Genomic DNA, 24,933 nt, shown 5'->3' on the forward strand with positions numbered 1-24,933 from the left:
TTAAAGGTTTGTGCAAATTGCAACAGTCCATTTTTGGTTTTTTAATGTACTGTTTATTCATTCGGAGTAAGTAGATTTCCTGTCTCACTGCATCTATAGTTCCTGGTGTTACAGTGGTGGAGTTTGACTAAATAGTTTCAGATTCAGATTTATTGTTGAGTATGCATATGACATCACACACCCCTGAGATTCTTTTTCTTGCACACAAGATAGAGTGCAAAAAGTACCGTACACAAGATACACAGGCAAACAAATAAAGAACTGTAAATAAAGAATGTATGTAAACAAACTGCAATACAGAGAGAAAAAAATAAAGTGAAAAACTAAGAGTCCTTAAATGAGTCCCTGATTGAGTTTATCGTTGAGAAGTCTGATGGTGGAGGGGGAGCAGTTGTTCCTGAACTTGGTGGGGTGAGTCTTGAGGCAACTATACCTCTTTCCTAATGGCAGCAGCGAGAACAGAGCGTGTGCTGGGTGGTGTGGATCCTTGATGGTGGCTGCTGCTCTCCGACAGCAGTGTTCTCGATGGTGTGGAGAGTTTTGCCTGTGATGTCCTGGGCTGTGCCCACTACCTTTTGGAGGGCTTTGCGCTCAGGGGTATTGGTGTGCCCATACCAGACTGTGATGCAACCAGTTAGCACGCTTTCCTCCACTCATCTGTAGAAATTTTCCAGGGTTTCTGGTGTAATACCAAACCTCCACAAACTCCTGAGGAAGTAGAAACATTGATGTGCTTTCTTCATGTTGCCATTGGTGTGCTGGGTCCAGGATAGATCCTCTGAGATGGTGACTCCAAGAACTTAAATTTGCTTCCCTCTCCACCTCTGATTCCCCAATGGTCACTGGATTGTATCCCTCTGGTTTTCCTTTCCTAAAGTCAACAATCAGCTCCTTGGTTTTGGTGACCATGCACCAAGTGTTCAATCTCCCTCCTGTATGCTGACTGGTCGCCTTTCTTTATACAGTCCACTACCGTTTGCAAATTCGTAGATAATGTTATCATCATACGGAGCTGACACAGGTAAGTGTAAAGTGAGTAGAGCAAGGGGGCTAAGAATGCAGCCCTGAGGTGCTGCAGTACTTACTGACGGAGATTATGGAGGAGACGTTCTTACCAATTTTCACTGATTGTGTTCTGGAGGAGAGGAAATCCATGATCCAATTACACAATGGGGCTGTTGAGTCCCAGGTCTGGGAGTTTGCGGATTAGTTTCAAGGGGATTCTGACCTTTTAGGTGAAGGTACTACCACAATACTGGAATTTGATTCTGTAAATGTTTTCAGGAGGTCAGTAGTTCCTGTGATAGACATAGTAAAAGGGTACATATTAAGGGATTCCAAATCATTTTTATTGAATAAATTTTCAAACCTGGCAGAAATACCTCTAGCTGTTGAAAGAAGCAAGGAAGGAAATTGCGCAGGCTTTGACCTTATTTTTTCCTGTGAACAAGAATGATGAAGGATCGAGAGACTGTTAAAATTCGCTGCTCAGGGATAAGCTGTAATTAAATGACAGTTGGCTTAACTTTTGGTAATGGGCAAAATAATTGGAATCTATTTTGAGAGGGGAGAGAAAATAAACCTCTAATTGGAAAATCCAAGCCTGACAGTCTGCCGACTGTGATTGAATTGTTAGAAGTGATTGCAAGGAAGATCGATGAGGGCAGTACATTTGATATTGTCCACATGGCAAGCTGGTCAACAAATCAAAAAATGATGGGATCCATGATCAAGTCCCGAATTGGATTGAAAGCAGTTCAACAGCAGGAAGCAAAGGTAATGGTCGACATGTGACTAGAAGGGATATGCGCAGGATGTAGTGCTTAATGTTTTGCTTTTTACAACGTGTGTTCATGATTTGCAAAGTAATGATAAAGTTAACAAATATAGAAACTGGCCATTTGGATGATGGGAGGAAAGCTTCATATAGAAACTGGCCATTTGGATGATGGGAGGAAAGCTTCATATAGAAACTGGCCATTTGGATGATGGGAGGAAAGCTTCATATAGAAACTGGCCATTTGGATGATGGGAGGAAAGCTTCATATAGAAACTGGCCATTTGGATGATGGGAGGAAAGCTTCATATAGAAACTGGCCATTTGGATGATGGGAGGAAAGCTTCATATAGAAACTGGCCATTTGGATGATGGGAGGAAAGCTTCATATAGAAACTGGCCATTTGGATGATGGGAGGAAAGCTTCATATAGAAACTGGCCATTTGGATGATGGGAGGAAAGCTTCATATAGAAACTGGCCATTTGGATGATGGGAGGAAAGCTTCACATAGAAACTGGCCATTTGGATGATGGGAGGAAAGCTTCATATAGAAACTGGCCATTTGGATGATGGGAGGAAAGCTTCAGACAGTGGGAAGCTATTACATGATCAATTGGGCAGGAAAGCAAATTGAATTTAATCCAAAAATAAGCAGAATACAATGTAAGTGTGAGGACATAGAAAGGTGTGGAGGAATAGTGGATCTTGGATTGTATGTCTACAGGTTCTTAGCATTAGCAGGATATGTTCATGCATTATGTTCATATTATTAGTTAAAAAACATACAGGATGTTTTCTTACGTTAATCAAAGAAATGCTGGAGGAACTCAGAATGTCTTGCAGCCTCCATAGGAGGTAAAGAGATAAACTGACATTTTGGGCCTGAGCCTTTCAAGGTGTTGCCTTTATGCAGGTTTGTTAAAGGGCTGAGACAAGAGCGATCCAGTAACTTTACATCTATTACAGCCACTCTAGTTTATTCACTTCAGTGTAATGTCATCATTGCCTGAACAAAAACTTAACACACGTTAAGAGGTCTCTTTGAACTGTGCATATATTGATTGCTTAAGTATCTGCTGTAAGGAATTATGGGTAAATTGTACATTTGTTTTTTTTTTCAGCCATGGCAGGACCCAGACCTGTGGTAATTAGTGGACCCTCTGGTGCAGGCAAGAGTACCCTCCTGAAGCTACTTCTCAAGGAGTATGAACAAGTTTTTGGATTCAGTGTCTCACGTTAGTAGGTTTTTAAAACAAAAATCTCTTTTCAGTCTAGATTCTGGAAAGCAAGTACATGTCTCTCAAAACGTTTAAGTGAACTAGAGTAATATGCTGTTGGAGGGACTTAATAGGGACGAGCAGCATCTGTGTGTGTGGGAGTGGGGTGGTGGAAGGAATTGTCAATATTGCATTTGGACTTGGGAGTGGAGAGGGAAGGTAGTAAACTACAGAGGAGGAGCACTGAGAGAGGGTCTCACAGAATTCTCTTTGAAGATAGGAAGAGCATGCCCTCAGGTACGTTTTACCCCACCCCCACAATGCTGCTCGACCCACTGATTTCCTCCCAACATTTTTTTCTCAGTAAATCCCAGCAGCTGGGTGTCTTTCTCTGAGATGGAACCTGCCTTAATTCAAACCTTTTGTCTTTCAATACCACGCACGTTCCCTTTTTCTTTACTCCCAACTCTTTTTTTTGAAAAGTTTCATTTGATTGTCCTTCTAATATACTGAAGAAAACAATGTGGTTTTTTAAAAAATGTTATATCTTGTGTTTGAACATAGAATATTACAGCACAGTACAGGCCCTTCAGACATGATGTGCTGACCTATACAAACCTACTCAATAATCTAAACCTTCCCTACCTCACACCCATAACCCTCTATTTTTCTTTCGTCCATGTGCCTGTCCAAGAGTCTTTTAAATGTCCCTATTGTACCAGCCTCCACCATCACCCCTGGCAATGTATTCCAGACGCCCACTTTTCTCCTGTTGTTTAACACTACTTGAGGTGAATTACAGTGTGAAAATGTCAGTGGGGTAGATAAAGAAAGGAGGCACCCAGAAATTATGATCACTTAGATCTGGTGTGGTGCCAGAAATATTTAACATTCCTTTTCCATGAGCATTACATGTATGTAATGTGAGTGTTTACGTTAGAAAAGTTCTTTAATTCACAGTTCAATCTCACTTCTCCACTCCTCCAAGTTTACTGGATGCAGGCAATTCTTATACTGTGCACAGAATTTAATATTTATGAAGTTCACCAGGCTTTGGAGCTTGAAAGGTAAATGGTTACCACTCAGGAAGGTTCTTGTTGGTTTTCAGAGAGAGGTTTGTTGTTCCTGGACACAAACTGATCCCTTTTAATCAGCCACTTCAGTGTCTTGCCGAAGAAACTTGCCCCATCAGGGTTCTCCAGATGATAACCTCTTTCTTTCAGGTCACCACAGAGTTCCTTTTTGTTTCCCTTATTTCAAGTGAAACATTAGGCAGCCAGTCCTCTCCTCTTGTATGAACCACAAGGGCTTTGAGCAGGCTGAACTAAGTACTCACAACCAAATGGGGTTTTCCACAAGCTTTCCAGCTTGTCCTGTTCCAGTCCCAGCTGCTGTTGCTGGGTGTAACACTGTAGAATTGATCTCTCTCTATCTCTCAAACAGAGAGAAAGCCTGTTTGACTCTCTCTGCTTGCAAAAACCACATGAACCTCTTAGAACTGCAAGCTGCACTCCTAGACAGCCTGCGGCTCTGAACTACGCCTCCGATCTCTTTCATCTGTTGCTTTTCAAAACAACAATCCATTAGTGAAGTCTCTTGGGCACTCCTCAAAGTTTTTGCAAAGGCCCCCAGGAACTGCCCTGTCTGGCTTGAGTAGAGCTCCAGTATTTTAAGTGAGATCTGTTTTGAAGTGTTTGTATGTGACCTACACTAAAAAAACCTGCCCCAATTTATCTCCCAAAAACATATCTAAATACAATACAATCACAATATAATCTGTCACAAGACTTAAATATTGATTTTTTTTCAGATTACATTTTGCATTGTTCTTACACTTTTAAACTGTGTTTTCTTAATGCAGATGTATTAATTAGTCATTGTAAAAGTGTGTCTCAGTCAACCTGAAAATTTGCATATTGCCACATATGATCCCCATGGGTGCCGGACACCAGGAATTTTACTGTATTATTCTCTGCAATTTGCAGCAACTGTCACACCGTAAGCAGAAACCTCAAAATAGAAACTCAATCCGAGATTTGGAACCCAACTGGATAAAGCAAATCCAGAAAGTGTTTTCTCTTCTATGGAGTAGCATGAGCAACCTGATTGAGAATGCAGGATGTGGATAACCAATTTAATGTATTTTTATTGAAATTTGAGCCAGCACGAGTATTTATTCAACTTGTATGGAATATATATTACATTACACTTGTGTTACGATTCAAAATTCCTTCAACACATTTTCGACGATAAATACTATGCGAGCTGACTTGCATTTGATTTCCTTGTTTGAATGAAAAACAAAGTTTGGCTTTTGGGTTTGCCATTTTGCAACCTTTGTAAAAGCTTCAAACGGAGAAGAGTACAGAACAGGCTCATGTATCTGCACCAAACATATTTAATTCATATAAACTACTGTTTTGTGTTGGTCTTCATGGTTTAAAACAATAAAATGCAGAAGCTGGATGTGATGGCATTTGAGGACTTTGCTAATTACTAAAGAGGCAGTAAACTAGTGGGTCTAAAAGTAGATGGCTCCTGGTCCTGATGGAATTCATCCCAGGGTACTTAAAGAAATGGTGCAACTTATGCTAGAGTTAAACAGGAAAGTCTGTAGACACTAATTATTGTGTAATGCACAAAAATGCAGGAGAAACTCGGCAGGTCATGCATCGTCTATTGGGAGTAAAGATGTATATCCAACAGGCCTGAGGCCTTCATTAAGGTACAGTAAAATCTTGTTAGAACGCGGTAGTTGGGGGTCCAGGATTTCATACCGCGTTACAGCCGATTCGCGGTACAGATGCATATAGGTCATGATTCAGGAAGCAGAAAAACAGAATTTAAGCCCACCCGAATTGTGCTGTATCCACCCCCACCCCCTTCCAGTCGCTCTGCCATCTCCCCCCCCACCTGCCCGACACTGCTGGTCTCTTCCCCCCTCACCCACTCGACTCGCGCTGCTGGTCTCCCCCCCCCCCCCACCCTGCCCGCCCGACGCACTGCCGGTCTCTCCCCCTCGCCCACCCGACTCATGCTGCCTGTCTCTCGCCCACCTGACTTGCGCTGCCAGTCTCCCCTTCCCCCCCCCCCCTTGCCGGTCATAAGAGTCCATTTTTGAGTTTGTGGCTGTTAGACACTGTTAGCCTGGCATCCTAAGATCAATGTTTGGGGTTCACAGACACCCACGCTATAAGCGATTCTGTGGATTAACGAATCGCGTTCTGACAAGGTTTCACTGTATAAGCAAAAAATTGGCAGATGGCTGATAAAAAGACTTGGGGTAGACGGAAGAAGAGGCAGGGGAAGGAGCACAGGCCACCAGGCAAGGGGTCATAGGTGGGAAGGCAGAAGAGATAAAAGCTGAAAAGTGATAGGGCGAGGGAAGGTAGCTCTTTGAATGGAGCGGGAAGGGGTAGGGAGCAGGAGGAAAGAAGACAAAAGGGAAGTAGGGGAGGGAACTAACAGAAACCGGAGAAGTAGTTAATAGTTGCCCATTGGATGTCCCCATTATTGCAGTGGTCTGAATGTGTTCAACAAAACGATCTCTCAGTCTGGTCCAGTCTCTCTGTATTGAAATGATTGGCCACTGGGAGGTCCCCTTTGAGTTGAAGTGGTTGGGCACATCGAAGAGTCTTGATGTAGATTGTGAGATCGGTTGGTTGAGGAGTTTCGTCTGTCCACTGCAATAGTGGGGCCTCCCAGCAGCTAAACATTTCAATTCCCCATCCCATTCCCACAATGGCATGTCTGTCTAAGGTCTCATGCGCTGTCAAACAGGCCTCCCGTAAATTACAGTTTAAGTTTATTCATTATCCGATTGTACAAGTACAACCTGATGAAACAACGTTCTCTGGTCCACAGTGCAAACACATACAGATATAACACACACACACACACACACACACACACACACACACACACACACATGCACAAACTATATATGTCTTATATAGATATATTAAAAATAAATATTATTAATAAATAGTAGAGACACAGGAAGTTGTTTTTAGCAGTTCCTTTGGTCATTCAGCATTCTCACTGCCTGTGGGAAAAAGCTGTTCCTCAGCCTGATGGAACTGGCACTAATACTTCTGTGTCTCTTTCCTGATGGGCATAGTTGGAAGATTTGTGCTGAGTGGGAGGTTAGTTCAGAAGGTTCAGACACTAGGTATCCATGGAGAAGTTGTAAACTGGATTCAAAACTGTCTTAATGGGAGAAGACAGAGAGTGGTAGTGGATGATTGCTTCTCAGACTGGAGGCCTGTGATTAGTAGTTTGGCACAGCATTGTGGGCCGAAGTGCCTGAACTGTGCTGTGGATTTCTAGGTTCTAATGCCTCATTTTTATAAAGTATCAAGTCATCCCTCAGCTTCTCATGCTCTAATTCAGTGGTTTTCAACCTTTTTCTTTCCATTGACATCCCACCTTAAGTACCCCTATGCCATAGGTGCTCTGTGATTAGTAAAGGATTGCTTAAGGTGGGATGTGAGAAGGAAGAAAAAGGTTGAAAACCACTGTTTCAATCATCCCAAATTGACTCATTATGTGCACGGTTTCATAACTCCAAAGGAAATGGGCCAATGACATTTGTTTCTCAAGCAAATATTTCAGTAACAATTGGGTCTAGAGTAGTGGTTCTCAATCACTTTTTTTCCCCCACTCACATCCCATCTTTTTTTAAAATTTTTTTATTTTTCACACTATAAACCATCTTGACTAAGATACATACAGACATTTTTCTTCTTGAATATATAGTGTCATTTTCTCCCCCTTTTTCCTCCTCCCTTCCCCCCCTCCCTTCCCTATTTATTTGAAGTTCAATCTATAAGATACATTAAACCCGTTAAACAATGTTGTCACTCATTAAAAATAAACAAGAAATTTTACTGAGTCAGTTCTTTTCGTTGTCTTCTCCTTCTGTCATTTTAGGTGGTGGATGTCCACGGTAGGATTCCTCTATTGTATTTCATGTATGGCTCCCATATTTGTTCGAATATTGTGATGTTATTTCTTAAATTATATGTTATTTTTTCTAATGGAATACATTTATTCATTTCTATATTTCTTTCTTTTCTTTGGCTTGGCTTCGCGGACGAAGATTTATGGAGGGGGTAAAAAGTCCACGTCAGCTGCAGGCTCGTTTGTGGCTGACCAGTCCGATGCGGGACAGGCAGACACGATTGCAGCGGTTGCAAGGGAAAATTGGTTGGTTGGGGTTGGGTGTTGGGTTTTTCCTCCTTTGCCTTTTGTCAGTGAGGTGGGCTCTGCGGTCTTCTTCAAAGGAGGCTGCTGCCCGCCAAACTGTGAGGCGCCAAGATGCACGGTTTGAGGCGTTATCAGCCCACTGGCGGTGGTCAATGTGGCAGGCACCAAGAGATTTCTTTAGGCAGTCCTTGTACCTTTTCTTTGGTGCACCTCTGTCACGGTGGCCAGTGGAGAGCTCGCCATATAATACGATCTTGGGAAGGCGATGGTCCTCCATTCTGGAGACGTGACCCATCCAGCGCAGCTGGATCTTCAGCAGCGTGGACTCGATGCTGTCGACCTCTGCCATCTCGAGTACCTCGACGTTAGGGGTGTGAGCGCTCCAATGGATGTTGAGGATGGAGCGGAGACAACGCTGGTGGAAGCGTTCTAGGAGCCGTAGGTGGTGCCGGTAGAGGACCCATGATTCGGAGCCGAACAGGAGTGTGGGTATGACAACGGCTCTGTATACGCTTATCTTTGTGAGGTTTTTCAGTTGGTTGTTTTTCCAGACTCTTTTGTGTAGTCTTCCAAAGGCGCTATTTGCCTTGGCGAGTCTGTTGTCTATCTCATTGTCGATCCTTGCATCTGATGAAATGGTGCAGCCGAGATAGGTAAACTGGTTGACCGTTTTGAGTTTTGTGTGCCCGATGGAGATGTGGGGGGGGCTGGTAGTCATGGTGGGGAGCTGGCTGATGGAGGACCTCAGTTTTCTTCAGGCTGACTTCCAGGCCAAACATTTTGGCAGTTTCCGCAAAGCAGGACGTCAAGCGCTGAAGAGCTGGCTCTGAATGGGCAACTAAAGCGGCATCATCTGCAAAGAGTAGTTCACGGACAAGTTTCTCTTGTGTCTTGGTGTGAGCTTGCAGGCGCCTCAGATTGAAGAGACTGCCATCCGTGCGGTACCGGATGTAAACAGCGTCTTCATTGTGGGGGTCTTTCATGGCTTGGTTCAGCATCATGCTGAAGAAGATTGAAAAGAGGGTTGGTGCGAGAACACAGCCTTGCTTCACGCCATTGTTAATTTATTCATTTCTATATACCATTGTTGTATTCTCAAGTTGTCTTCTAATTTCCAGGTTGACATAATACATTTTTTTTGCTACAGCTAGGGCTATCCTAACAAATCTTTTTTGTGCACCATCCAAATCAAGTCCAAATTCTTTGTTTTTTATGTTACTTAGGAGGAAGATCTCTGGGTTTTTTGGTATATTGCTTTTTGTGATTTTATTTAATATCTGGTTTAGATCTTCCCAAAATTTTTCCACTTTCTCACATGTCCAAATTGCATGAATTGTTGTTCCCGTTTCCTTTTTACAGCGAAAACATCTGTCTGATACTGTTGGGTCCCATTTATTTAACTTTTGAGGTGTGATGTATAGCCTGTGCATCCAGTTATATTGTATCATGCGTAACCTCGTGTTTATTGTATTTCTCATAGTTCCGGAGCATAGCTTTTCCCATGTTTCATTCTTTATCTTTATGTTTAGATCTTGTTCCCATTTTTGTTTAGGTTTACCGTTTGTTTCCTCGTTCTCCTTTTCTTGCAGATTGATGTACATGTTTGTTACAAATTTTTAAATTATCATTGTGTCTGTAATCACATATTCAAAATTGCTTCCTTCTGGTAACCTCAGACTGCTTCCCAATTTGTCCTTCAAGTAGGTTTTCAGTTGGTGGTATGCAAACATTGTATCGTGAGTTATATTATATTTATCCTTCATTTGTTCAAAGGATAATAATTTATTTCCCGAAAAACAATTTTCTATTCTTTTGATCCCTTTTCTCTCCCATTCTCTAAAGGAAAGGTTATTTATTGTAAAAGGGATTAGCTGATTTTGCGTCAATATTAGTTTTGGTAGTTGGTAATTTGTTTTATTCCTTTCTACATGAATCTTCTTCCAAATGTTGAGCAGATGATGCAATACCGGTGAATTCCTACGTTGCACCAATTTTTCATCCCATTTATATAGTATATGTTCAGGTATCTTCTCCCCTATTTTATCTAGTTCTAATCTGGTCCATTCTGGTTTTTCCCTTGTTTGATAAAAATCTGATAGGTATCTTAATTGTGCTGCTCTATAATAATTCTTAAAGTTTGGTAGTTGTAAGCCTCCTTGTTTGTACCATTCTGTTAATTTATCTAGTGCTATCCTCGGTTTCCCCCCTTTTCATAAGAATTTCCTTATTACTTTCTGTAACTCCTTGAAGAATTTCTCTGTTAGGTGTATTGGTAATGACTGAAATAGGTATTATATCCTTAGGAAAATGTTCATTTTAATACAGTTTATCCTTCCTATCAGTGTTAGTGGTAAGTCTTTCCAATGCTCTAAATCATCTTGTAATTTTTTTCATTAATGAATGGTAATTAAGTTTATATAGATGGCCGAGGTTTTTATTTAGTGGTATATCTAGGTATTGCATTGCTTGTGTTTGCCATCTAAATGGCGATTCTTTCTTAAACTTTGTGAAATCCGCATTATTCATTGGCATTGCTTCACTTTTATTTGCGTTGATCTTGTACCCCAATACTTCTCCATACTCCTTCAATTTCCTATGTAATTCTTTTATTGATATTTCTGGTTCTGTTAAGTATATTATAACATCATCTGCAAATAGACTGATTTTATATTCCTTCTCTTTTATTTTTATCCCTCGTATTTTATTTTCTGTTCTTATCAGTTCTGCTAGTGGTTCTATAGCTAACGCGAACAGTGAGGGAGATAGTGGACATTCCTGCCTTGTTGATCTGCTTATGTTAAATTGTTTTGATATATATCCATTTACTGTCACTTTCGCCAATGACCCCTTATATAATCCAATTAATATATTTCTCTGGTAGGCTGAATTTTTGTAGTACTTTGAATAAATAATTCCATTCTACTCTGTCAAAGGCCTTCTCTGCGTCTAAAGTAACCACTACTGTTGGAGTTTTATTTCCTTCTACTGCATGAATTAAGTTAATAAATTTACAGATATTGTCTGTTGTTCGTCTTTTTTTAATAAGTCCAGTTTGGTCTAGATTTACTATTTTTGGTACATAGTCGGCTAATCTGTTTGCTAATAGTTTAGCTATTATCTTATAATCTGTGTCAAGTAGAGATATTGGTCTATATGATGCTGGTGCTAGTGGATCTTTCCCTGTCTTTGGTATTACTGTAATTATTGCTGTTTTGCATGAATCTGGTAAGCTTTGTGTTTTATCAGTCTGGTTGATTACTTCCAGGAGGGGAGGAATTAATAAGTCTTTAAATGTTTTATAGAATTCTATTAGGAATCCATCCTCTCCTGGTGTTTTATTGTTCGGTAGTTTTTTTAATATCTCCTGTAATTCTTCTATTTCAAATGGTTTTATTAATTTATTTTGCTCCTGTTTGTAATTTTGGTACTTCAATATAAGTTAGAAATTCATCTATTTTTGTCTTCTTTCCCTTCGTTTTCAGTTTGATATAATTGTTCGTAGAATTCCCTGAAGTTTTCGTTGATCTCCGTTGGGTTATATGTAATTTGTTTCTCCTTTTTCCTTCATGCCATTACCATTCTTTTAGTTTGTTCTGTCTTAGGCTGCCACGCTAGAATTTTGTGCGTTTTTTTCCCCTAGTTCATAATATTTCTGTTTTGTCTTCATTATGTTCTTCTCCACCTTATATGTTTGTAGTGTTTCATATTTTATTTTTTTATCCGCCAATTCTCTTCTTTTAGTTGTATCTTCCTTTATTGCTAATTCTTTTTCTATATTTGTTATTTCCCTTTCCAACTGTTCTGTTTCCCGATTGTAGTCCTTCTTCATCTTGGTTACATAACTTATTATTTGCCCTCTGATGAACGCTTTCATTGCGTCTCATAGTATAAACTTATCTTTCACTGATTCCGTATGTATTTCAAAGTACATTTTAATTTGTCGTTCAATGAATTCTCCAAAATCCTGTCTTTTAAGTAGCATGGAGTTTAATCTCCATCTATACATTCTTGGTGGGATGTCCTCTAGCTCTATTGCCAATAACAGGGGTGAGTGGTCCGATAATAGTCTAGCTTTATATTCTGTTTTCCTAACTCTCCCTTGAATGTGGGCTGATAACAGGAATTGGTCTATCCTTGAGTATGTTTTATGTCTTCCTGAATAATATGAATATTCCTTTTCCTCTGGGTGTTGTTTCCTCCATATATCCAAAAGTTGCATTTCTTGCATCGATTTAATTATAAATTTGGTTACTTTGTTCTTTCTGTTAGTTTTTTTTCCCAGTTTTATCCATGTTTGAGTCCAAATTATGGTTAAAATTCCCTCCTATTAGTATGTTCCCTTGCGTATCATTATCTTCAAAAAGATATCTTGCATAAATTTTTGATCTTCTTCGTTAGGTGAATATACATTGAGTAAATTCCAAAACTCCGAATATATCTGACATTTTATCATTACATATCTCCCTGCTGGATCTATTATTTCCTCTTCTATTTTGATTGGTACATTTTTATTGATTAATATAGCTACTCCTCTGGCTTTTGAATTATATGACGCTGCTGTTACATGTCCTATCCAATCTCTCTTTAATTTCTTGTGTTCCACTTCAGTTAAGTGTGTTTCTTGTACGAATGCTATATCAATTTTTTTCTTTTTTCAGTAAATTTAGCAGTTTCTTCCTTTTGATTTGGTTCTGTATTCCATTAATATTTAAAGTCATATAGTTCAACATAGCCATTTCATACTTTGTTTTTCTTTCCTTTCCGTTTCCTCATCACCACCTTCCCTTCTTATCCATTTCTGCTTTCTTTTTTTGAACACATTATAAGACAACATTTCTAAAACATAAAATATTTCCACTATTCTCATATCTAAAATTCCTTTAATCCCAATAGTCCCTCCCCTTTCTGAGTTGCCCTTTGTCCCTTGTCGGGCAACCGCATCTCCCCTCTCCATTTGGATTTGCGAATCCGCTCGCAAGCGTCAACTGATTTCGCAGTGACTGTTAATCTTCCCCACCCAGCCCCCCCCAGAAAAGATTTTAATCTTCATATATAACAAAGGTCACTCTCTTAATTTCCTCCTTACTTCCTTTCTTCCCTTTCTTTCCCTTCTTAGTTCTTACCTATTCTCTATTTACACACACATACACATACATACATACATATATATACACATACATACACACATAGTTTGTTGTCATTTTTGTTCTTGTTACATCTCTTCATCTCTCTGTCTGTTTTGTAGTTGTTCTGCAAATTTTCGTGTTTCTTCTGGATCCGAGAATAGTTTGCTTTGCTGCCCCGGAATAACTATTTTAAGTACCGCTGGGTATTTTAACATAAATTTATAACCCTTTTTCCATAGGGTCGTTTTTGCTGTATTAAACACCTTCCTCTTCTTCAGGAGTTCAAAACTTATATCTGGAGAGAAAAAAATTTTTTGACCCTTGTATTCCAGTGGTTTTTTGTCTTCTCTTATTTTTTTCATTGCCTTCTCCAATATATTTTCTCTTGTTGTATATCTTAGGAATTTTACTAGAATGGATCTTGGCTTTTGTTGTGGTTGTGGTTTAGGGGCTAATGTTCTATGTGCCCTTTCTATTTCCATTTCTTCCTGTAATTCTGTTCTTCCCAGGACCCTGGGGATCCATTCTTTTATAAATTCTCTCATATTCTTGCCTTCTTCATCTTCCTTAAGGCCCACCATCTTTATATTGTTTCTTCTATTATAATTTTCCATTATATCTATCTTCTGAGCTAACAGCTCCTGTGTTTCTTTAACTTTTTTATCAGATTCTTCTAATTTCTTTTTAAAGTCATCTACTTCCATTTCTATGGCTTTTTCTCGTTCTTCCACCTTGTCTACTCTTTTTCCTATATCTGTCATGATCATCTTTAATCTATTCATTTTTTCTTCTGTACTTTTTATTCTTTTTATTTCACTGAATTCTTGTGATTGCCATTCTTTTACTGATTCCATATATTCTTTAAAAAAAAATATCCATGTACTTGCCCTTCCCTTCATCTTCCATTTCTCTGTGTAGAGTTTGATGTTCTTCCTCCTCTTCTTCTGAGTCCACTCCAGGATCTGTGTCCTTTAACTCTGTCTCTTCTGGTTTTCTTGTTGGTTTGTTTGTTTTATTTTGTTGGGTATTTTTGGTCTTCTTATTTTTACTAGGTGTCTTAATGCTGGTCTTCTTCCTCTGGGTTGGTCATCTGTTCTTTCTTTGATTTCTTTTTACTCTCTTCTTTCTTGTTCTCATTATTTTCTATGTTTTCCTCTTGCTGCTTTGTTATGGTTGTCAATTTCAGCTGTGGAGATCGACTCCTCAGCTGGTCCCCCCTCCAGTCAGTGTTATTTTTGTCATGCGCGGTTGCGCACTTTTGTTTGGCTCCGTGAGCCATTTTTGTAGTCCCGAGTTCGGGGCTTCAACTGACCTTAGGGACCGGACTTCTCTGTCCACGGCGGGCCTCCTCGCACAGGTAAGGCCTTCACCTTCTTCTTCCGACGTCTTTTCTTCTTCTCTTCTTCCCGTTGCTTTTGGCTTTTCTTTCTTCGCTGCCATTTTCTCCACACCTTTACTTTCACTTTATTTTGGTTTTTGTGTTTGTGCCTTTGTTTTTTCACTGTCTTTTTTTTACTTTTCCGGAGAGGGCTGGAGTTCCCCGACCGGCCACTACTCCATCACGTGACTCCTCCACTCACATCCCATCTTAAGCAATCCCTTACTAGTCACAGAGCACCGGTGGCACAGGAATTACTTAAAGTGGGATGTGAGTGGAAAGAAAAAGTTTGAAAACCACTGCTCTAGATTGAACCTAAGTTTGTTCAAACTCTGCTTAACTATTTTAATCTAAATTCTGCTGAATCACTAAGTATTGGGGACCAAACTTCCTCAGTCATTGGGCGTGAGATGCTTATCCTATGATAACAGCAAGTCTTGATTCATTACTGACTCCTGTAACATTTAAAATGTCTTTCCAGGAAGCTCATGTGCTAAATAATCAATTTTTAAAAATATGATGTCCCAATTTTTAATTTAAATAGAATAAAATAACAACCTGCTTCTTGTTAACTTTGAAAATATTGGTACGGGTTTTGAAATACTGGTGTATTGCAATGTACATATTTTAATTGATGGTGAGAAATATTTTTCAGATACCACAAGAAATCCAAGGCCAGGTGAAGAAAATGGCAAAGGTTAGTGCCAATTTTTTGACATATTAATGTTTTTTAATTCCTAGCTATTGTTCACCACTTCTGTTCCTTGAGTAGCAAGGTAGAGGTGAGCAAAATTACTGAGACATTTTGCATCCATAATCTTGCTTCAAGGAGCTTGCTGTGGTTTTGTTTGATTCTGTAAATTATTGTTTTCTTATCCATTGAGTCAAATAACATTTAATTTGACCAGAATTCTTCATTTGCTTAATAATTTCTAAGGGTGGGGGGAAGAAGCACTAAATTTCATTTGTTCAGTTTTGTTGGCCTGGAATAGATTAGTTGTACTACATGTGGTATCAAATTGTGCAGTGAAAAGAAGCAACATAATACAGGTATTTATTGAGAGGCTTGGGCTGGTCTTAATGAGCTGAAGCATCATTGCCTGTGTGTTCTGTTATAACGGTCCAAGTGTTTTGTCTTTGTTTTGAAACCAGATTACCATTTTGTCTCGAGGGAAGAAATGCTTCGTGGTATTGAAGCTGGGGAATTTATAGAAAGTGCAGAGTTCTCGGGGAACCTGTATGGTACAAGGTTTGTACATTATTAACTTTAAAAATGGAGGATCTAATGGGTTGATGCTATGGATTCTAAACCCAGACCAACCTCTTCTGTAGAGTAGTAACCACCCCACTATTAAGTGGACAATCCTTAACATCTGTGCGATCTTGTGGCTAAAATATTTTGTTGAGTTCACTTTTGACTATATGCATGTTTTAGTTTTAGTCATTTCTAATTAGGGCAGCACAGTTTAGTGTAATTCTGTGCTAGCAACTGGGACAGGAGTTCAAATCCTGTGTTGATGTTTGCTTCTCCTGCACTGTCAGTAAGGAGTTGGTACATTCTCCCTGCGTCTCCGTTGGTTTCCTCCGAGTGTTCTGGTTTCCTCCCACTGTTCAAAACGTACCAGGTCAATTGGGTATAATTGGGTGGCACGGAGTCATGGGCCAAAAGGGCCTGTCTCCATGATGTAGGTGTAAATAATTAAATATTGAAAACGTTATTCCTTTGAAATGGAGAGAGCTGAGGGACGATGTAACTGAGGTGTATCAAATTGACTTGCATAGATTGAGTAAGTAGGATGTACATATTTCCCTTTACAGAGCAGTGAAAATCGTGAGGCTAAGATTAAAAGTTATTGGTAAAAGGTTTGGACTGTACAGATCCGGAATGCATTGCTTGAAAGTCAAACAAACATTTATCACATTTGGAACATAGAACATTACAGTGCAGTGCAGATCCCTCGATGTTGTGCTGACCTATATATTCCTACCAAAAAAACTAACCCTTCCTACTTCATAGCCCTTTATTATTCTACCCTCCATGTGCCTGTCTAAGGGTCTCTTAAACACCTCTAATGTTTCACCCTCCACCACCATCCCTGGCAAGGCATTCCAGGCACCCACAACTCTCTGCTTTTTTTTTTAAAAACCTTACCCTCCCTTCACTTTGTACAGATGCCCTCTGATGTTTGCTACACCTGCCCTTGAAGGTGCTGGCTGTCCACTTTATCTGTGGCTCTCAGAATCTTTAATACATTTTTAAAAGGTATTTTGATGTAAACTTGAAGAGCAGTGACTTACAAGGCTCCAGGCAAAATGCTGGAGAGTTCTTTCTCAGTATTACAGTTGAGAGGTGCTGCAAGTCCTTGTGGGTGTGAAGGTGAAAAAAACCTCCTGCGTCTAATCTCCTGCATCTACTGTATCCAATTACTCTGAGAAATGAGAGAGGAAATTGCAAGTGACCTGGCTGAGATTTTTGAGTTGTCATTAATTAAGGCGAGGTCCCAGAAGACAGGAAGATGGCAAATATCATGCTTCTATTTAAGAAGGCCTGCAGGGAAAAACTTGGAATCTGTCGGCTAGCGAGCTCAACATTCTGTGGGTGGTAAGTTACCTGATAGTTTTCTGTGAAAGAACCTATATATGCACTTGGATTAGGTAAAGGCTGATCAGGGAAAATGAGCATGGTTTTGTAAAAGGGAGGTCATGTCTCACAAATTTGATTGATTCTTTTGAAGATTTGAGCAAGAAAGTTGACCAGGGCAGAGTTGTGGATGTTGTATATATGGATTTTAACAAGGCGTTTAATGAAGTTCAACCCATTAGGCTGCTTTGGAAGGTTAAGTTGCATGGGATCCAAGGTGTGATAGCAGAATGGATATAAAATTGGCTTATTTGGAAGAAAGCAGAAGGTGCTGATGGGATGTTAATTTTCTGATTGGAGACCTGTGACTAGTGGTGTGCTACAGGGTTCAATCTTGGCCCATTGCTGTTTGTTATCTATGACAACGTACATAAATTTAAATTTAGACACGCAGCACAAAAACAGGCCATTTCAGCCCTCCACCCGTGAGGCCCATTTACACCCAAATAACCAACCACCCCCAGTACATTTTGAAGGATGGGAGGAAATCACAGCCCCCAGGGAAAATCCACGCAGACTCGGGAGAAATTACAATCTTCTTACAGACAGCGCAGGATTCAAACCTCAATCCCAATCGCTGGAGCTGCAACAATGTTACGCGAACCACGCAGCCCATGATTAGCAAGATGACGCGAAATGGTCTGGTATTGTAGATTACAAGGATAGCCAAGGATTGCAATATGATTTTGAATGGTTGGACAGGGAAGCAAAGGAATGGTTGATGGAATTTAATTTTGAGAAATTTGAAGTGTTACATTTTGGGAGGTCTAACATGCTTAGGGCCAACACAGTGAATGGTAAGGATATGGGGAGTGTTGTCAAGCTTAGGATTTAGGAGTACAGGTATATAGTACCATGAAAGTGGCATCATAGATAGAGGGTAGATTGTATCTGGAACGAGGAAACTGGAAGGACATTCAAAAGACATTTGCATAGACTTAAGGATAGGAAGGCCTGAAGACAAATGTGACTAACCCAGAGTGTCAACTTGGTCAACACGGGTGAGTTGACTGAAGGGTTTGTTCTAACCTACATGTCTCTGTCTCTACAATGCCTTTCCCTGCTGAATTTCTACAGCGTTGTCTATCATGTATGGTTAACCCAGCTTCTCACCACCAAGATTCCCAAGTGTGAAATTTGCAGAAGGTACTAAAGGCAGCAATAAGAAAGAATTGGAAAAGAGAAAATAAGGAAACTCTGTCTAGTGCATATGCACAGTTCCACGGTGTGGTCTAAAAAGCCAAATCAAAGATGCCCATGTACCTAAAAGTATAAAATATGAGACATCCTCATCGCTTCAATAAGCTCCCAAAAGATGCAAGCTAGTTTGATTTTGATCTTCCATTTTGACCGTGTGTCTTTTTTAAAAAAAAAGTGAAGTCCTTTCAGAGGGTGTGGGTTGGATATCTTTTAGTTGGATCAGAATTAATGTTTATATATTTTAAGGGTTGTCCTTTATTGAAAATTGGAGTCAAATAAATTTTTTAAAACAGATCTAATTTATTAAATTGAGTTCTCTAGTTTCCCACTGGGCTTTCATAAAGTTGAGATCTTCATTGGATGATGCAGCTCTAGTTGAACTCCTAGAGCCGGCAGACACACAATGGGATGAATGGTCACCTCTCATAGCTTATAGAAATATTCAACCCCCCCCCCCACTACCCTGGTTTCTGTATGTTTGGCCATCTGAAGCATTCAATTAGATCACCTTTGAATCTTCTAGTTGAATGTCCACTTGATCTGTGCTATCTGTTTAATTTTCAGAATTATTCTGCTAAGTCTATTCTAGGAACAATATCAGTTGTTGTCCCTAATATTGTAATGACTTGTTTCCTTCCAGTAAGGCTGCAGTGCAAGCCGTACAAGCCAAAAACCAAATCTGCATTCTTGACATTGACATGCAGGGTGTAAAGAACATCAAGAGAACAGACTTGTCACCAATCTACCTTTCAATTCAGCCACCTTCATTTGAAATTCTGGTAAGTGTAAGGTTGATCACAGACCATTGCCATTGAGCTGGGATTGTGCAACGTGAAAGCCATAACATCATGGATTTGTAGTCATACAGCACAGAAATGGCCACTTTGGCCCACCATGTCATGGATATGATGACTTCTTAGCAAACACTTATCCCATTTACCTGCATGAGGACCACATCCTTTTTTGCATTGCCTATTTAAATTACAGATTAGACAGAAGTGATTGCATCTGTTCCAGATATCAATCACTTTTTGTTGGAAAAAAAAACTCCAGATTCCTTTTAAATCTTCCTCTCATCTTCTTCCAGTGGGGTGGGGGAGAGATTTTTGACTATAACCTATCTGTGTTCCTCATAATTGAATATACTTACTATCAGGTTACCCGCACCAGGGAAAACTCACCCAGTCTATCCACCTCTCCCCTTAATTAAAATTATCCACCTCCAGGCAACATCCTGGTGAATTTCCTCTGTCCTCTCCCAGCACAATCACAGATGAAATAGGAAAAAGGGGTCATCTGGTTCATTGAGCCTTCTCCAATGCAACTTCATCTACCTGCCTTTTCCCATGACCCTTAATTCCCCAACTATGCAAAAATATGTCTATCTATTGTAAATATATTTAATGAGACATCCTCAACTTCTTCCTTGGGTTTAGAATTCCACAGATTGACTACACTGGGAAAAGCAGTTCCTCCTCCTCTTTATCCTAAATCTTCTCCCCTGAATCTTGAGTTTATAGCCCTTGTTCTTGTCTCACCAGTGGAAGTAATCTCCTTGCTTCTGTATTTTCTATTCCTTTCATAAATTTATATTTCTCAAAGACCCCCTCTCATTATTCTGAATTCCAGCGAGTATAGTCCCAGGCGACCCCCTCATCTTTGAAATGAACCATGTGAACCTCCTCTGCACCGCCTCCAAAGCCAGTCCCTCCTTCCTCGAGTAAGGAGACCAGAACTGCACACAGTTCTCCAGATGCGGCCTTGCCAGTCCCTTGTACAGATGCAGCAGATCCTCCCTGCTCCTAAATTCCATCCCTCCAGCAATGAAGTTCCTTCTTGATTATCTGTTGCATCTGCAAACTAATCTTTTGCAGTTCAAGCACACGCACTCCCTAATCCCTCTGTTCAACAGATTGCTGCAATTTTTCACTTTTTAAATAATCTTGTCTTCTATTTTCCCTTCCAAAGTAGATGACCTCACATTTACCGACATTGTACACCAGCCATTCTGGAGGCCATGGACTGAAATCATAAAATGTTTTTTATGTAGTCAGTAGGAGAGAAGTACAGAAGAAACCAACTAAACTTAACTGGTTAACAGGGAAGGGGAGCCCATAAACTTTGAGCAGAGACCTAAATGAGCCATGGTCAAGATAAATTGAGAATGGCTGTTGAACACTGTCTGCCAGACCCTTTGTACTCACTTAACCTATCTATTTCTCCCTGTAGTCCCTCACTTCCTCTGCACAATTTCATCTACTTAATTTAGTGTCATCCAATGTCACACCTGATCCCCTTTTTTGAATCTTTCCTATCTTGTGGCAACCAGAACTCCACATGATATATCAGGTATGACCATACCAGTATTTTGCAAAGTTTCGACACAATGTCCTAATTCTTCTATTTTGCGCTCATCTCTGATGGGTACGCCATTATACATTCTTCACCACATATTCAATCTCAGGAAACTTGCATTTGAATGCTTGGATGTCTCTGTTCAGCAATGTTCCTTAGTGCTCTCCAATTACTCCGATTTGACTTCCAAAATACATCATCTCACAACTGTCAGACTTAAATTCTATCTGTTAATGCTCCACCCAACTGATCTACATCCTAATGTAGCTTCAGACAACCTTCCTCGCTATTCACAGCACCTCCAGCTTTTATTTTATCTATAAGTGTGGCATTCACACCATTGCATTCATATCCAAGTTGTTAATGTATAAGTATAGAGTGAAATTAGAGCAGCACTCTATTGAAAAACCATTAAAAAAATTATTGCTTAGATGAATGGAAATATTAACATTTTTTATTGATCACCTTTGTTTTGAAAGGGTGCAATATGCAAACGTGCTATCAAAACTCTGCTGCAGGTCGCACCCCCCCCACCCCCCACCGCCCCTTTGTCTTTGGAAGCGCACTCCTGTGGTAGTTCATGGTTGTTACATGGGACTGTGTCCTAGAAGTTATGCATAATAGCCTAATATAGTCTGACTTGTGTGGAAACTATTAAAGACAACTCTCATCTTTTCATAACAGAACTTTTGAATCTTCTTTACCTCATGTGTTAAGTATTTTTAATGTGATGCAATTGTGAATTCAGAATAGCTCGAATGTGTTGAACGCGCTTATCATTTGGAACACAAATAGTGGAGGAAGCAGCTTCCAACTTTCAAAAGGAAGTGGCACATATAATATAATAGAAAAATCTTTAGGATTAACTTGAGTTTTATCAAATAATCATTATAGACTGAATGGCCTCCTTCCATAGTATAACTGCTACAAGTTTAGGAGGCCCAAGAATGAATATTTTCAGACTGTTTTTACACAAGATTACTTTTAGTAAAGGGTTTCATGAAACTTCATGGAAATTTTCTTACCCATGTTGGATCAGTGGTTTGGATTGTCTGGATCTTGCTGATTGAGTGTGTTGCAGTGAATCATTTGTCTGTACTGGCATTCCTTCCCTGCTGCAGTTGCCTGTTGAGAATTGCAACTGGAACTACATGCCATTGCAAAAAACATGGGTTTACCAGTTGGCCTTTACATTTGAATTCTTTTATTTATCCAGATGGGAAAACTTGAATCTTGTTTAGCTGATATCTCTTCTCTTTGGCTTGGCCTCGCGGACGAAGATTTATGGAGGGGTAAATGACCACGTCAGCTGCAGGCTCGTTTGTGGCTGACAAGTCCGATGCGGGTCAGGCAGACACAGATGCAGCGGTTGCAGGGCAAAATTGGTGGGTTGGGGTTGGGTGTTGGGTTTTTCCTCCTTTGTCTTTTGTCAGTGAGGTGGGCTCTGCGGTCTTCTTCAAAGGAGGTTGCTGTCCGCCGAACTGTGAGGTGCCAAGATGCACGGTTGGAGGCGATATCAGCCCACTGGCGGTGGTCAATGTGGCAGGCACCAAGAGATTTATTTAGGCAGTCCTTCTACCTCTTCTTTGGTGCACCTCTGTCACGGTGGCCAGTGGAGAGCTCGCCATATAACACGATCTTGGGAGGGCGATGGTCCTCCATTCTGGAGACATGACCTACCCAGCGCAGTTGGATCTTCAGCAGCGTGGATTCGATGCTGTCGGCCTCTGCCATCTCGAGTACTTCCATGTTGGAGATGAAGTCACTCCAATGAATGTTGAGGATGGAGCGGAGACAACACTGGTGGAAGCGTTCTAGGAGCCGTAGGTGATGCCGGTAGAGGACCCATGATTCTGAGCCAAGCAGGAATGTGGGTATGACAACGGCTCTGTATACGCTAATCTTTGTGAGGTTTTTCAGTTGGTTGTTCTTCCAGACTCTTTTGTGTAGTCTTCCAAAGGCGCTATTTGCCTTGGCGAGTCTGTTGTCTATCTCAATGTGTTAAAAGACATAGATTTTGTTTTTAAATCATAGAATATAGAACATTACAGCCTAGTCCAGGCCCTTTGGCCCAGTATGTTGTGGTGACCATAGTAAACTTGCTCCACAACAATCTAATTTTTCCCTACCTCACACCCAGAAGTGAAAATGCTGAAACATCAAAGTCTGGATATTGGTACAGGATATTTTTAAATCTTTCAGAGAATATTAAGCCACACAACCTTGCTAAACTGAATTCACAATGTAAATCATCCATAAACTTCAGATTCTAAAGAGGAATCGATCTAAGTGAAATGATATAAAATTGATTTAACATTCTCATAATTGTAGAAAATCTTCTAAAATTTCTAGGAAGAGCGGTTGAAACAAAGGAAAACTGAATCTAAAGAAAGTTTAGAAAGGAGACTGACAGCGGCAAAATTGGCCATAGAATTCAGTAAGTACTTCCGAAAAATTTTCCAATATTTACATGCTTTTCTTATGATGGCACGGTTAGCGTAGCAGTTAGCGCAACACCATCACAGCGCCACTGACCCTGGTTTGAATCCAGTGTTGTCTGTAAAGAGTTTGTACCTTCTCCCTGTGTCTGCGTGGGTTTCCTCCTGCCATTCGAAATGTACGGGCATTGTAGGTTAATTGGAGTATTTGGGCAGCGTGGGCCTGTTACTGTGCTATATGTCTAAATTATAAATAACCTAATTATTATATAATAATATGTACTTTAGTATTTTTTTATTTGAAAATTCCAAGCACAGTGTCTGACTGGCACTGAAAACAGCCTTATTGTGTGCCCTCTAATAGACTAGAAATTATGCTTGGAGGGAAAGTTCAGTTCAATTCACCTATTGTCACCGCAAGTTGACAACTGATGCATCTCACTGGCCTTCCACTCTGCATTACATCACCTGGACCACAAGAACACCCATGTCAAGTTGTATTGACAACAGCTCGGGCAATCAACACCATCATACCAGCAAAATGTAATCAACTAATGGATTTGGGACTCCGTTCATCCCTCTGCAACTAGATCATTGATATCCCTATTGGCAGACCCCAATCAATGCAGACCACCTCCTCATCGCTGATCAAGATGGGAGCTTGCAAAGGCTGCGTGCTTTTGTCCCTACTCTATCCTCCGTACATCTATGACCACTGTAGCCAACAATGCTTCAAAGCAATTGATAAATTCACTGAGTACACCACTATTGCTGGCTGAATAACAGGAAATAATGTCAGAATTCAGGTTGGAGATAGAGAATCTGATTGTATGGTGCCAGAACAATCTTGGCCTCAACATCAGTGAGCACAAGGATCTTATTAGGAACACAAGGCCAGTGGGTCACGCACCAGTCCACATCTATGGAACAGGTGTGAAGATGCTCAGTTCCTGGAGAACCTCTCTGGGAGCCAAATACTTTTTGAGGATATTTAGAATGTTGTGGAACACTCTATTTGGGGTGGTTAATGTAATGCTGTTACAGCGCCAACAACAGGGTTCAAATCCTGCACTATCTGAAAGGAGTTTGTACGTTCTCCCCGTGTCTGCATAGGTTTTCCCCAGGGCCTCCAGTTTCCTCCCATTGTTCGAAGTGTACCAGACATTGTAGGTTAATTGGGTGCAATTGAGTAATACTGGCTTGGGCCGAAATAGCTTGTTGTTGTGATGTATGTCTAAATTTAAAAAAAACACCTGCTGATGCTCTATGGAAAGTAAACTGAATGGTTCCATCATGACCTCTTTAAATAATTTGAGTGCCATGGAATGCAGAAGGCTGCAAGAAGTATCAAACATAACCACATCCAACACTAGTTCTGGCCTCCCATCCAATAAAAAAAATGTGGCATTCCTCAAGATGGCAGCCAACATCTCAAAAAGACCTCCATCACCCTGGTCACAACCTCTTCTCTCTGTACCTTCTTCCAGAAGGTTGCAACAACATGAAGTCGAGCAACTTTCAAGTTCAAGAATCATTTTTTTCCCAACAGCTACCAGGCTCTTGAACTTCTCCTTACCCTAAACTACCTGTT

The 24,933-nt window shown here is 40.3% G+C and overlaps 1 protein-coding gene across 10 annotated transcripts in view; it reads left to right on the forward strand.

Annotated features, from left to right (window-relative positions):
* The window catches only part of guk1a (guanylate kinase 1a), a 97,177-nt gene that overhangs the window by 66,411 nt on the left and 5,833 nt on the right, over nt 1-24,933 (forward strand). For 8 of the 10 annotated variants that reach the window (XM_069914893.1, XM_069914897.1, XM_069914891.1 and 5 more), the window contains 5 exons: nt 2,901-3,014; nt 15,364-15,405; nt 17,202-17,310; nt 19,190-19,328; nt 23,257-23,341. In XM_069914893.1, coding sequence (XP_069770994.1) covers nt 2,901-3,014; nt 15,364-15,405; nt 17,202-17,310; nt 19,190-19,328; nt 23,257-23,341 — 489 coding nt within the window. Of the gene's footprint in view, nt 1-1,636; nt 1,777-2,900; nt 3,015-15,363; nt 15,406-15,860; nt 15,958-17,201; nt 17,311-19,189; nt 19,329-23,256; nt 23,342-24,933 lie in introns of all 10 variants that reach the window. The other 2 variants (XM_069914900.1, XM_069914895.1) reach the window with 2 other exon arrangements.

This window comes from Narcine bancroftii, chromosome 1, assembly GCF_036971445.1.
Source record: "Narcine bancroftii isolate sNarBan1 chromosome 1, sNarBan1.hap1, whole genome shotgun sequence".
Taxonomy (NCBI): Eukaryota; Metazoa; Chordata; class Chondrichthyes; order Torpediniformes; family Narcinidae; genus Narcine; species Narcine bancroftii.